This window comes from Cariama cristata, unplaced genomic scaffold (assembly GCF_000690535.1).
Source record: "Cariama cristata isolate BGI_N322 unplaced genomic scaffold, ASM69053v1 scaffold33574, whole genome shotgun sequence".
Classification (NCBI taxonomy): Eukaryota; Metazoa; Chordata; class Aves; order Cariamiformes; family Cariamidae; genus Cariama; species Cariama cristata.
Window position 1 is genome coordinate 38525 of NW_009615231.1, and position 14172 is coordinate 52696.

General features: G+C 38.1%; 1 protein-coding gene across 1 annotated transcript in view; it reads right to left on the reverse strand.

Moving 5' to 3' along the window:
- LOC104161347 (AT-rich interactive domain-containing protein 4B-like) overlaps positions 1-11220 on the reverse strand; it is a gene marked incomplete at both ends in the record, with an annotated part of 49275 nt that extends 38055 nt beyond the window's left edge. Inside the window, 5 exons of the mRNA XM_009699743.1 lie at positions 1-31; positions 4446-4536; positions 5134-5199; positions 9968-10078; positions 11041-11220. The exon at positions 1-31 is cut by the window's left edge and continues 73 nt beyond it. Coding sequence (XP_009698045.1) covers positions 1-31; positions 4446-4536; positions 5134-5199; positions 9968-10078; positions 11041-11220 — 479 coding nt within the window. The remainder of the gene's footprint in view (positions 32-4445; positions 4537-5133; positions 5200-9967; positions 10079-11040) is intronic.
- Positions 11221-14172: the final 2952 nt, after the last annotated feature.

Consider the following 14172-nt stretch of genomic DNA (forward strand, 5'->3'; position numbering starts at 1 on the left):
CTAAGAGTCTTCTCATCACCATCATCAAATACTGTCACCAGGTAAGAAGTGAGGCAAGAAAAAAAAATTAGTATTTTTTTTTAAATCAGGATATCAGGAAGTGATTGATTTAGGTGTCAGAAAGGTGGAGATATATATTCCTGTAGCTGGTCCTTAAAGCAAAGCTGCACCTGGATACTGCTGCATATCCAGTAACGCATTTCCACAGATCGACCAAATACATAAGCTGCTGTCTCACCAGAGCTACACCATGCTTGCATATGTTAAATGGAATCTTCAGTAATCAGTAGTTGAGCAGACAATTCATGGATCGGGACACAAAATTAAAAATCAAAGCGAGTTGGAACTGAAAAGCTATTCCTCAAGCATTTTCAGTTTTTACAGAACCTCATTACATAAGCAGAACTCCTACAATACTCAAATGGAAGCTATGCTTACTAAGGAGAAACATAAATGGGTATTTTGAGAAACAAAAGTTACAGTTCAACATCACATGAAAGTTCAACATCTTTCTCTACCAACTTCATTCAGCTACACTATAAAACAACAGTGATATCAGACTAAGGAAGACGACAATCATCAAAGTACAGAGAATCATCAAAACCAGCTGCAGTGAGGGAACTGTGGAGTTCCTGGTTTCCAGACTTTTTGCTAACTCTGCTGTCACCAGGCCAACTGGAAACAAGTTCATAATACAGCTGGCTTCAGCTACATACTTTATCCGTTTGAATGCTGAAACGCACTGCACATTCAAGGTGGGATCTTCAGAAGCTGATAAACTGGTCATACAAAAAGTAAGCTTTTGTCAAATCTTCTGCAGGTACTTAACGGATGAAAAATTGGTGACAAGTTTTAACTCTCGGGCTATGCTTGCACTGTTCAGTGAGACAAGAACTGATCTCCTCTCCCCTCCCCAACAGTGATGATAATTATATTTTTGTCCTCACACTGCAGTGACCTTGAAGGCTTTTGTCAGCATGGAAACAACCTCAAGATTAGATTAAAATATTACATTAAAAGTTTCAGCAATTTCTTAACATGTCTCTTTCACCTTCATTCAAATCTTCTCTTCTGCCCATCACTAGTAGTGCCAAGCCTGATTCTGCTACTCTCACTGGAATTCAATCATGTGGCAGAAAACTAAAAATTTGTAAACACTTTCACAAACAAGAGTCAAAATAACAGCATTAGGAGAATGGCTGTCAACCGGCAAAAAACGCCTGGCAGGATTAGAGAGATTAATTTTCAGCCACATCTGGCTTTCACATACTGGGTGCTATACTCTACCTTCAATTTAAACAGAAATATACAAAAAGTGACCAGGCACATCAAAATTCTTGACTAGTGTTTATTTGATCTGAAAGTAACTTTTACCTAGTTCTGAGAATTTTTCATCCCTATATAAAATTCAGTACTGTTGATGAACAAACTTCCCCTTGTGACTAACATTCCCCAGTCTGTGTTTTATACTACAGTAACTGTTGAGTACTGTTTAGTGATAAAATATCAGTTATAGATGCACATCTGTCACTTCAAAATTTGTTGAAAAGTATCAAGGGCAAGAAATGCAGAAGAAAACACATAGATGTGGAGCTGTATCTCAAATGGTCAATGCATAATTAAGCCCTCCCCTGGTTAAGTGAAGTAAAAGACAGCAGGTTCCTAATTCGGTTTGTGTTAATTAACATAACAGTCTCGTTACGTAATGAGAGATTTAAAAAAAAAATAATCTATCCACTTCAAGGGATAAGCTGACTACAACAGAGGTAAACCTATTCAGAGCTAGGTAGGTAGCCACATTATGCATCCTATGTGGTAATCTGCTTGTAGCCTCTTCCCTACCAGAAGGATTCTTAATCTTGTTCCGTAACATGAATACGTTCAAAGGAAAAGCTTCACCTCCCTGAAAGACTTGTGTGGTCAGCATAGCACATATGGCTGTAACGGATATGACATTCTAATATAATGAACATCCTCAAAACAATCTACTGAGCAGACATACAAGAGTGTAATGCATTTAAAAACACCTATTTCATAATGGCAAGGTAAAGGCAAAAAGAAGGAACTTAAAGCAAATAAACCCACTTTTGATTCTGAGAAAAAGCAATGCAATGTCAAAAAAAGTGCAGAAGGGGATAAGACTACTTTTGAATATGCACAATTCTGCATTTTTAGTACCTATGATTTTTTTTTTCCTCGTAGTAAACACAGAGTTAAATGTTAAGAATATCACTTAAACTTTCTATTGAATATGTACAATTCTGCATTTTTAGTACCACAAACAATCCTATGATTTTTTTTTTCCTCGTAGTAAACACAGAGTTAAATGTTAAGAATATCACTTAAACTTTCTAAAGACACATTAATACGAATGACGAAACAGTATCTAGTTACCAGGACTGGAATACCTTGAGCTTTTTGAGGAATTTTTTTATAGGACAGGCAAATAAACTAAGGACACTTCATGTATTTATATAACTGTGCTACATTGATTTTAAAAAGCTGTACCAGTTGGGTTTTTTTATTTAATTTAGTTCCCATCTTCCTTTGGTAGGAAAGTAGTAGCACAAAAAAGACATGTAAACAAACTTACGTACAACGTATGTCCATAAGATGTTGACTGAATAGGAGACAGACAGGTATGCTCTTAAAGCAACCTTGCCCATCCTTTAGTGTTAAAGGAGTTCCCAAGTAGCCCCAAAATGGTTATTCCTCTAAATTCTACATGCTGCTGCCACTGCAGGGGCACAAATAGTCTTAGGTAACCACTTCTGGAAGGGTACTACTTCAGATCTATCTGTCCCTTCATAAAGTTTTTGACCAAATCATATTAATTTTATTCACAAAATCATTAACAATGCAAGTAATGAGATACTTCTCAACAAATGCTAGGACAACATCAGATAACTCTGCTGATCAAAATGTGTGCTAATTCTGAAATCTGGTAAATGGAAACTATCCCTTGAAGTAGGACTTTCACTCAGATCTGCAAAGTCATCGCTGTCTGTAAAGATAATTTCAGTCTCATTCCTCTCACTCTCCCGACAAAGATTATTCTGATCATCCACTGCTAGAGTCATTTCTCTCTCAAAGTGCACTACATAGCCAGCAGCTGTGCTACTTTTACTGATTCTGCAAGGTCAACATGCTTTTGTCTACTTTTATCTACAAAATACAGTTTTCGGTCTCAACTCTTACATCTCCTCTTCCTGTTCCTCAGGTTCAGGATTTTTGACAGACATCTATTTTGATTTACAGACTGCAACTCTGTGACACCTACCTTCAAAATTTTATCTGCATAGACTTACTCTTCTCGCTGAACTGCTAACCTCACACTTTCTCAGAAGTATAAACATATACATACAACATAGTTCTAACACCAGCTATACTATTTTGTTCTTAAAAGCTGTCTGATCCACTTCTGTGTTAATTACCGAAACACTATCTATAACGTTAATTCTTGTCTTTGTACCTCATGTTTCACCCTATCCTAACCTGTTCTCTCCTTTACTCATACATTCTTCTCCAACAAGAAAACAGATAAATCTTCTGCAACGCTTATCTGGAAGGTCTTACCTAAACTTACAGCTCTATTCCTTTCTAAAAAGACTATGACTAGGGAAAACTGTCCCTAGTTGTTCAACATCACTTCATCAGTAACAACCCTTAATATCTCAAAACAACTAAGTCTTGCTAAGGTTCTTGAAAGACCTGGGCTTCATTTTCCCAGGTCCCAGCTATCTGCCAAGAAGAGGAATATGTAGTTTCTCAAGAATCAATACATTTCCTGTAGTACCTTTAAGACTACCAGTGCATAGATGGAATATATGTTATAATTCAACAGTTGACCAGTTTTTCCCAAGACAGGTTGATCTACTGGTACATAGCACCAAAGAGTAAACCCATGTATATAAAGTCTTTAAAAAATTATTTAAAGAAAAAGAAAAAAGCTGTATTTGCTTGTGGGCATGTGGATACACGATCTACAGTCTAAAATGTCACATCAGAAAATAGGGAAAATGAACAGGAAAAGACTTTTTTAAAAAACAAGCTGTCTGTTTTTACAGCAGCTGTTATCAGGCCTAAGTCTGAGAGTAGGGAAAAAATAAGTATTGCAACTTGTGTTTTAAAAGCACTTCTCTTCCTTTTTTAAGTTAAGTTTGCTTCAGAATATTTTACAGTAGTATACTGAAAATCTAAGAAGCAGATGCCAATTATAGAGCAATTCACTAGGTCTTTATTTGGGGTCCCAATTTCACATTGTGAGGGGTGCAGTTTCTTATAAAAACCTAAAATAAGAAGTTTAGGGTTTGGGGCTTTTTTACACAAACTTTGAATACCTAAGCACTCCAAAAAATCTCTCTCACCATGCTTAAGACATGTCCAGGTCACAGGCTTATTTTTATATCATGAGTTTTATTCAGATACGTAACTATTTCGCTTACCTACAGTGTACCAGCTTGCATCTGTTAGTTTGTTGATAACTGCTTCCTGGTATGTTCCATCCGGATTCTTCACTTCCACAACAGTTCCCACCTAAAATACAAAAGCCACTTAGCACTGGAGAGCTTCTAAAACAGTGAAGTTAACACTTCTGTATTTAGCAGACGGACTTAATGTCTAACCTATTTCTATGTGAAATATATCATACTTTTCCAGTTTCATTTGAACATATTTGTATCCCTCAAAACTTCTTTCTTTCATTCCTCTAAAATAAGCCAACTAACTGAGCTGATTATTTCTTGCCAGCAGGTGGGGAACAAGAACCAATTTGAGTGATGTCATTCTCTTGTATAAGAGCTTGCCCATCAAATACTCCAGCTGAGTTTTCCAAAGCAACAGTGACTAAAAATCAGAGCCAGCCAAACTCTTTAGCTTTAAGGCCAAAAAGAACAAAGTGGCTTGCATCAGCCTGTATGCTGCATCCCCTTTAACTACAAAGGAAAAAGTTAACATGAAGAGCGTACTAACTCTAGCTTTGCAGCATTACCTTTTATGATTCGTGATCCTATCTGGCCTGTGTAATAAATTGAACCTCCCACTTTCACTCCATACTGCATATACACATTTATGCCAAATACTAAAAAAGAATGTTTTTCAAAGTGCTAGCAAAATATAAACCAAATTTATTACCTTTAGGGGACCCTTTATGTGGTCATCTTGCACTTCCACTGTCGAAGAATCATGTCTAAAAGTTACCTAAAAAATATAATTCAACTGACAATCACTTGATACAATTGAACAACATAAGCACATGCAGATGTCAACAGCCCTTCTCTTACTCTCATTTTACAGTTAGTCACCATAATCATTCCACTTGCTGAAAACGGTTTCATTCATACATTTTAGAAATACAAGGGGACAATTTCTTCGTCATCAAAACTTCTAAAATATTTTTTCTTTCAGAATAGAGCCATTACCTCTACAGGAGTGACAAACAACAGTTAACCAACAATGTTTAATGGCTCAAAGCAATCTCTGCAGTTCTCTTAATGATTTAAATTGTACTGCTCTAGCACTACACCAAGAAAGGAGAAAGTTTCAAGAGCTCTGAGCATAAATAATATTTAAGCAACATTTATATTTCAGTGGTCTGAAATCAAACAGTTTTAACATCTGTATCTAAGCCTGTATCATGAGCTTTTTTGCTTTTGCTGATTAAAGTGCACTTTCCTTGCTCACGGCTGAAAGACTCACACAAAAGTAGTACAGGACACTGCTGTCAACTGAACAAAATGAACATCCCAAACAGCCTTCCAGCCTAGCCTACATGCTGCTAGTTAACTGGAAGTAAATGTACGGACAGCTAATTTTTCAGTCCTTCAAAAGTGGAATAAGTAAATCTCTTAAGTATTTCCAAGCTATTTTCCCATGTCGTTGGCTGTGTCTTTAATCCTGCACACGCTGTCCTCAGAAAAAAAATGGTCTGGAAATTCAAACTTACAATTAAGTTATCTGTATCAGATGCTACAGGTATTCACCATTCATTTCACTCAAAATTAACGTGGTCACACTGAAAGTCACAGGATCCTCCTATCAATTATACCTGAAGTTTTATTTCCACTGTGGTTTTAAAATTCAGGGAAACTGAGAAAACTCTGGCTTTCCATTTTATGTATGTATGTACATTTTATTCACACACACAAATGACGTTCTAATGTTCACCAGAACACACTCGCTTGGTCTAAGTATATGATGTTTTATTCAGTACTCACACCAATAAGAATGTAACAGGAGATTCAGCCATGTAATAGTAACTCTCAACTACAGCAATCCTACCTTAAATCTGAGGACCTGGTTTACAAGTGTACCCAAGGTTATGTTCTCACTGTTGCTGAGTTTCTCCATAGCACACAGCAATAGCAAAATTTCCTTCAGAACAGCAGCATTCTCTAACACCAATTCTCCTACTTAGCCTCCTCAGGAGGAGGAGTTTAAGGAGTTTTGTAAACCTTGACAGGAGCAAACAGCTGAGAACAGCACCTACAACCAGGACTACGGAGAGCCCACCTTGAGTGGCTGACTAAAAAACAAATGCACTAAAATGCTTTACTGCCTTCCAGGTGCTACTTCAGGAAATAGTCATCCTGTCCATCTTCTGTTAGAACCACAGCAATACATATTGGTGTGAAAGTATGTGCTTTTTAGAGCTGCATCATCCCATCTACTGATGGCAAACGCTTTCTGTCCATCAGACAAAAATCCTACTTCATAACCTGAAAGCCAGACAAAGGATTCATGCTAGGAATTAAGTGAGCAAAGATTACCCTTCAGAACTTCAGCCTGACAGATACAGGTATTTATTCCTCTCTTTTTGGGGACTATCAAAAGTTCAATTCAGATGTAAAGTAATCTGAGACCTGTGGTCACTATTGGCTCATATGATACATCCAGTAAATCAACTCTGATGTAGACATCTCTTTTTATTTACTTTTTGTAATTATCTTATATGTATTTTACAGCAAAAACCATGAGCCAAAATCTAAAACCATGAGCCAACCACAATGTACTATGATGAAAGGTAAACAAAGCAAATTGCTATTGTGTGTTCCAGAATGGTTTTTCTTTTAAAGACGCCTTGGGGCTTTGACTCTTTTGGGGAGAAGATTTTTTATAGCAACAGTTTTTGCTTCTTGAAATATTCATATGTACTCAAAAAAATACTGGTTATTAACAGAAATACTCAAACTTCAAACTCAGTGTGACACCACCGGCCTTTCCGGAAAAGTGATGTCAGTATTTGTTAGTGTGGGTTTTAATTCCCATTGTATTTGTCAGTGTGGTTCCTTTCTGTCTCAGGCAAAAGATTAAGACATTCAGCACATATATCAACCTGTTTAGATTCAGCTGGAATTTCCCGTTTCCTCACGGTCCTGAAAAGACAGTCCTGGTCGGCTCTACACGGCAGATGCTTCACTAGTTTCTGTTTAATAAAGCCCCACACAGAAAAGAGTTTCTTCTGAAACTTCTGTGAAGAGTGCCCAAACACAAGTGGGTGTGGATGATGGTGCTAATTGTTTTAGGAGACACTTGTCAAAATAAACTGGCTTAAAGAGCTCTCTAAGAAAAGCTGTAACAGATCCTATGAAGATGGAGTGCACTACCACTCTTCTAACACCGAAGGTCTTGCCCTTCAGTCAAATTTGGATGCCTTCAACACTTCTCACAAATCCAGGCAAATCTTAAGTTTTACTGCTTTCCATGACAAGGTGTGTAATGCAGTTACATTGTTAATGTAGAATTCTGTACCATGTACAGAACCTGCCAGACTGCTAAACTTTGAAATACAGTACCTATTGATACTGAAATGATAAATACATAGCACCTGCGTTAAATTGAATAAAATTATTAAATTATACTGGTGACTGAAAAGTTATTATGAAGGTATCCCTCAAAATATTCTAGGATGCAGAATTCAACAGAAGAAGAAAGCAGGTAAAAGGAGACATAATTAAATGTATTTTACTTGCCTGAAGATAACATATACCATATGCAAAAAAATTTCTAAAACTTAAATGAAAGCTTCAAACTAAAACTGATGTTATGAAGTTAACTGACTTTCCTTTTCCTCTAGTTCTAGGAGACTAGGACAGAAAATATATTGGGGTCAGCCAAAACTGTTAAACAAGTGGAAAATAAATGCAGCAGATAAAACTACCAGAATTCCAGACAAAGTACACCTGATAATAAGAACCTTGGTTAGAGTTAATACTGGGGAAAGTCTGAATGTGCCAGAAAGAGCTGAAAAGATTTTTAGAGAAAATCAAGAGGTCACTGTTAAGTTTAGGGAATATATGTTCCTGGTGGAGGAAAGCAAATGTAAACAGATATTGTTACTGCACTTACACACAAAAAACACTCAACCACAAACCACATTACTCTACAAAGCAACAACAGTACTGGGGCTTAACCGCCCTAAGGTATTCAGTAACAGCGAAGACACACATGCACAAACTTGAATTCACAGGGCTTTAGGTACAGCCCCCACAAACAACTTACAGTAAAAATTCTATTCCATTTCATTTCAAGATCTTTGTGCAAAACATTGCAGTGCCCAAACTGCAAGTAATAAATCTGTAAGAAAATGAGTAAGTGCAAGTGGCCACCTAAGAAGGTGGGGTGAATGCCCTCTAAAGAGCTGAAAGGAGTTAAGATTTCACTGATGTAGGCAGAACACATTTCCTGTACTTAAATACTGATACTTAACAGCTTAAATACCAATACTTAGTCGCTTAAACTCAATGGAGCTGTAAAGCACAGACCAGCTGATGCTGTTAAGAGTTATGACTAATGAAATGAAAAGACCACTAATTTGCTCTAAAGGCTTTTTAAAGATGTCAGATTTAAGACTAACATCATCTTGTTATAGTTAACATTATTATCAAATAAGTGACAATAGTCCTTCTCACCAGGGCTTTTGCAGATAGCCTGCTCTCTCCCTTGTACATACTATAGGCAAAAATCGGTCATAGCATGAGGGCAGATTCCAGCAATGCATGACAGTTTATAATGGAGGCTCTTCTATAACAGGTTATCACCACTCACAACTCACACGTTTTCACTTACAGTAGATCTAAGAAAAATATTCTGCGACTATAACTCTGTGGCAGAGCAACAATCTAATTTATGTTTCGTAAGTGTTTTTGATCTTCGCTCTGTTATATTTCTGTATGAGGTTAATAGGCAGGGCAGAAAAATAGTACCTGCTCCCAGATTAGAAGCTTTTAGGGCAACAATATCCAAACAGAAATGTAAGGCCATTTTGCAGCGTAGACTTACTATGTAATAAAACCAAGCCCAAACGTTGTTCTCTATTTCTAGAAATAATACTTTAGATTTCCAAGGGATGTTAAAATGTATCTGTTGTATTCCCTCTCCACAATTTTTATTTGTGCTGCATGTGGCTTATATTGATTCATTCAGTCATTAACTAGTCATCATAAAGATTAGGTGAGATCCCCTGCTTGCTATTTTGTAGGACTCAATACGCCAAGTCTTTGTTGGAAGACAGCAGGGTTTCATCTTATTCCTGAAGCATTATCTAGTTGCCACTGCTAAATGGCAGTGACCTGTCCTCCTGAAGTAAAAGCAACCATGTTAAACCCACTTTAAGAAGTTTTAGCTATTTTCTGACAACGTTCTCCCATCCATAAGCCTACATTTGTCATATTTTGATCAATTACTTTAAGGTCAGCCTATAGCATTGAAGGCCACAAATACTGGATGCAAGCAGATGAGAAAGCAGCGAAAGAAACAGAACATATTTAATTGAGTGGGGGTGGGGGGAACCCCTCCTCTCCCAACAAAAATAAGCTTACTGTTATTTCAAAGACTGCACTGCCAGCCTCCAAGGAAACGACACAGCCTCTTAGCTGGCTTGAGACTATAAAGAAGTTTCACACTGTGCCATTTTGAACACTGATGACCTTTTTTTCCCCAAAAAAGTGTTTGCAGGAAAACCACATACCTTGACTTTGACAAGTCTTTTTGCTGTCTTGATCTTGGCTTCACAGAAGGCTCCTCTATACTTCGCACTCACATCAGTGCCCACTGTGAGATAGGGAGGCTCATCAATGGCCTGGAACAGAAAGGAAAACAACTGGTTTTTAATCACTGGCCACTGACAATACAGCTGGCATGGTCTCACTAGCTTTTGTGGACAGAGAATTACAAAACAGCCCAACAAAACTTAACTTGACAGCGTATGTATATCACAACAGTAGAAACACAGAACACAACACTAAGCTCATACAATGACCCCCAGAAATATAATAAACTGATACCACAGTTGTCTGCAACAAGCACCACATAAGCCTCCAACCTCAGCACCATCTGAAGACACAGCAGATGACCAGTTCTGCTGCAATGGTGAAGGCCAACCAAGTGCTCTACCTTCTCCTTTAATTGCCTCAACATTTGGTGAGTCTCATGAAGACACTGGTGTTTACTTCCCTCAAAAAATTAAAGCTCATTTTTCATTAGTCAGTAGAACAACTCTGAAGAGACTTTGCTTTTTCACTGTTGAATAAAGTAAATTATATAGGTGGGTGCTCACCAGGAGAGCAGTCTGAGGAGCAGAGAACAGTAGGAGAATACCGGCAGGTTAAATGCACAATGAAGATGAAGGGCTCAGACAAAAGACAAGGTTTTGTAACAAGCATCAGAAGAACAGGTGACACCCAAACAGGGAAACAAGAAATAGAAGAGGAAGGAAATAAGTGGTTTTGGGGGTAGGAGAACATGGGTCCAATCAGTATGCGGTGAGGCTCTGTTGCTTCAAAGGAGGCTCATCTCTCACGCAACCTCTCCTAGTGTAATCTGGGGGAGGAGATTCTAGGTACCTGAACCACCTTACTATCACTTCACAGAACGTGGGTCAGAAGAGAGAAGGCAGAGGGTGACAACCAACAGGAGCAAGGTACATTTCCAAGAGCTGCAAGCCTCCATGCAGCCCCAAACAAGAGCTGGGAAGAAAGATTTAAGCTCTTGTCTAAGCCCACATCATGTTTCCGCACCCCTGCAGATTCAAACACAGCTTACAAGAGGCAACTCTGGCATATCCAGGCGCTCCGTGGGAAGAATATAGAGATAATCTCCTTCACAGGTCTCAGAGCTACTATTTGATACTAAGGGGCTTGCATTCAGCATCAGGTAATTCCCACTGGCTGTTTCCAGCTCCAATACCTCAGAAGTAAAAGCATGCAAGTATGTAGCTGAATGCTTCAATGCAAGTTTTTTCAGAAATTTAAGTTTTGTAACACTTGAAATTGAGAGACATGAGATGCTACAGTGTTAACTCTGTATTAATGAGGTTTTTACCTTGACTCTTCAAGCCTACCTCTCATTTTCAGGTAACAGAATATATTTCAGAGTACTAGAAAACTGTTATCAATCTGCACTTGTTAAGATCATGAGAAACGTAAATGCTCTAATGAATCTCTCTCTCTCTTTCTCTCTCTGCCTCCACAGTACGTGACTGCAGGCAGAGTAGTAGGATATACCACTCTGGTAGTAGCATATCCATGAACACATACCCATTCCTATTCCAGGCTTAATAACAATAAAACTCATCTGAGATTAACGAGGTATCGGTTAAGAGTGTTGGGATTCTGAAATTCATTCCCTCCTTGCTTGTCCAAAAGTGTAAATGTATGTGCCTTCAAGGCGGGCTGCAATGCTGTTCTCTTACTGCACTTGGAAGGATGCTGACACAGGGACTCAGTGATAAACTTGGTTTTGCTTAGTACTCTCTCCAGAGTGTACTAAGTACTGGCTGCTTCACACAATACAAATCTGAACAGGGGAAAGCAGTGACGCACATAGCCAGAACTCTCCTATAAACAAACACCTCAAGAGCTGGTTGTGCCAGTATCAGTCTATACCTCCCTATACAGCCAAACAAATTATCTCAAAGACCAGCTCATAATGTTAAGTGTAACTTACAGAAAATAAAGAACGCTTTTTCTTCACTACTACTGAATGTCAACTATAAAAAAAAAAAAGGTCTACAATACTGGGAACCAAGACAATCTGAAGCTCTGGTCTTTGTTTGGAACTTCATGGCAGAGGAACAGGCAAGTCAACAATCAATCTTCAAAACAGGATTTAAAATCCTTTTAAGAGTATAATCACCAATATTAGCCATTACTTTATCACTACTCTGATTTATTTTTAAAAGCTTCTTCTGAAAAGAATATTCATTTAAAGAACAAACATCTGTAAGAATTGATTTCTGTTACTACCACACAAGTTAATTTCAATCCCTAGCCAAAATCTCCTGAAGTTACTTTTACAACAGCTGACTCCTTTCACTGGAATTTGTTAATATTTACAATTGTAGATAGAGTAATTTCAAAGAATAGCAAACATATGGACCATTTGCTCACCACTGTAGGTATGTTTACTAAAAATACAGTACTGGAGTGGCTTTTGAGAGGCAAATTTATACTGATGAAATGCATTTCTTTAATTATCACTATGAATCATTATACATTTTACAATAACCATGTGAAATCTTTAGTGGATACATACAGGAATTTTTTCTGGCATTTTATTATTCCATTGAAACACAAATTATGTGGGCTTTTTTCCCAAAGCACTTAACTGAAATTTTCAAAACACTTCCCTCATTCTGACTGATAGTATCAGCTGAAAGTGGTAAAGTAAAACAACCAGCAAGAATACAAACCAGAATACAAACTAGCAGAGTAAACAGTAATGATCAAAGTCTGGCATTAATTTCACATAATCCTTACCACGACTTTGTCATTTTCACCAACTCTAAATGAGTCACCTGTTCTCAAGCTGGTTTTATTCAATTCCACCAAAATTAGATAGAGATTAAAAATAAGTATACAGCTATTTTTATCTTTCTGTTATCCCTTCTCTGCTTTGTGCATGCGTCATTTATTAGACATCCTTACACTCTGAGTGAATGTTCTCTTTGCCTATCTAATTTTGACATGCTTTGGCAGATTTGTTTTAATTCTTTCTTTGCTTTTCAGTGCAGGTTACCAGAAAAAAATAGTATGTTAAAATACAGCTAAAATCCGAGAACATAAATTGGTAATCTTGGAAAAGGTAGGACAAGCATATTGAAAATATTCCCCAAGGGGGTGGTGGAGTCACCATCCCTGGAGGTGTTCAAAAAACGTTTAGATGTGGTGCTTCGAGACATGGTTTAGTGGGTTTAGCGGGCATGGTGGCATCGGGTATATGCTTGGACTTGATGATCTTTGAGGTCTCTTCCAACCATAATGATTCTATGAAATTATCTTAACAAGAAGCACTGCAACGGTCTTCAAGGGGAACGGGGAGACACAAAGTCGGACTACCCTACAATAAAAAGTTCTGAGCTTCTTAAAATTATTAAAGACTTCACTGTGAGACAACTCTTCTAGTCTCATATGTTGCTATCTCCAAATCTCTGGGTTGTAGTCTCAGCCTTCATTTTATTTTAAAACAAGATAATCTGAATTTGCATTTAACATTTTATATCTGAACATAATCTCTTGTACTTTATAATTTGTAGATAAGAATCATCTTTTCAATAGCGTATCATAAAACCATCAATAAACTTTTGCTCAACAGGAAAACTGAACAGTATGCCCAGCACATGCCGTCATTCATTTATTTTGAGATCATGAACTACCTTCGTTCAGAGCAGTTTCAATATACACCCCAGATTTCTTCTCTCTCAATGTTTCTATGTCTCTATGCTCTTTCAAAACATCTTTCAGTTCACACAGGAAGAAGAAGGGAAAAGTGAAGCTGATGGCAGCCCCTAGGTTTTTTGGGGGAGGGTTGTTTGCTTGTTTTAAACTACTGCAGAAGACTAGTATTTAAGATCCTCATCGAAGCCACCCACCAACCCGGCGCTTACATGAGGGATCACTATTTTGTTTGCATTAATGGCTGAGGCCAGGCTCCCAGAAGGGGAGCAGGCTCTGTGGGGTGACCACGGGAGATGGACAGCCTTCTCCAAACAGAAACCGGCGGAGGGCTGGATCCCAGGTCTCGCTCCCCCGGGAGTGTGGGGCCGCAGGCAGGCTGGGGGCACGGCAGGGCTGTTTTGGAAAGAGACCGGGGAGAGACCCTCCCCAGCATTCACTGGAGTGCGGTGCTGACTACTGAAAGCTGAGCGTTACCAGCGGTCTGTGCAGCTCCTCAAGG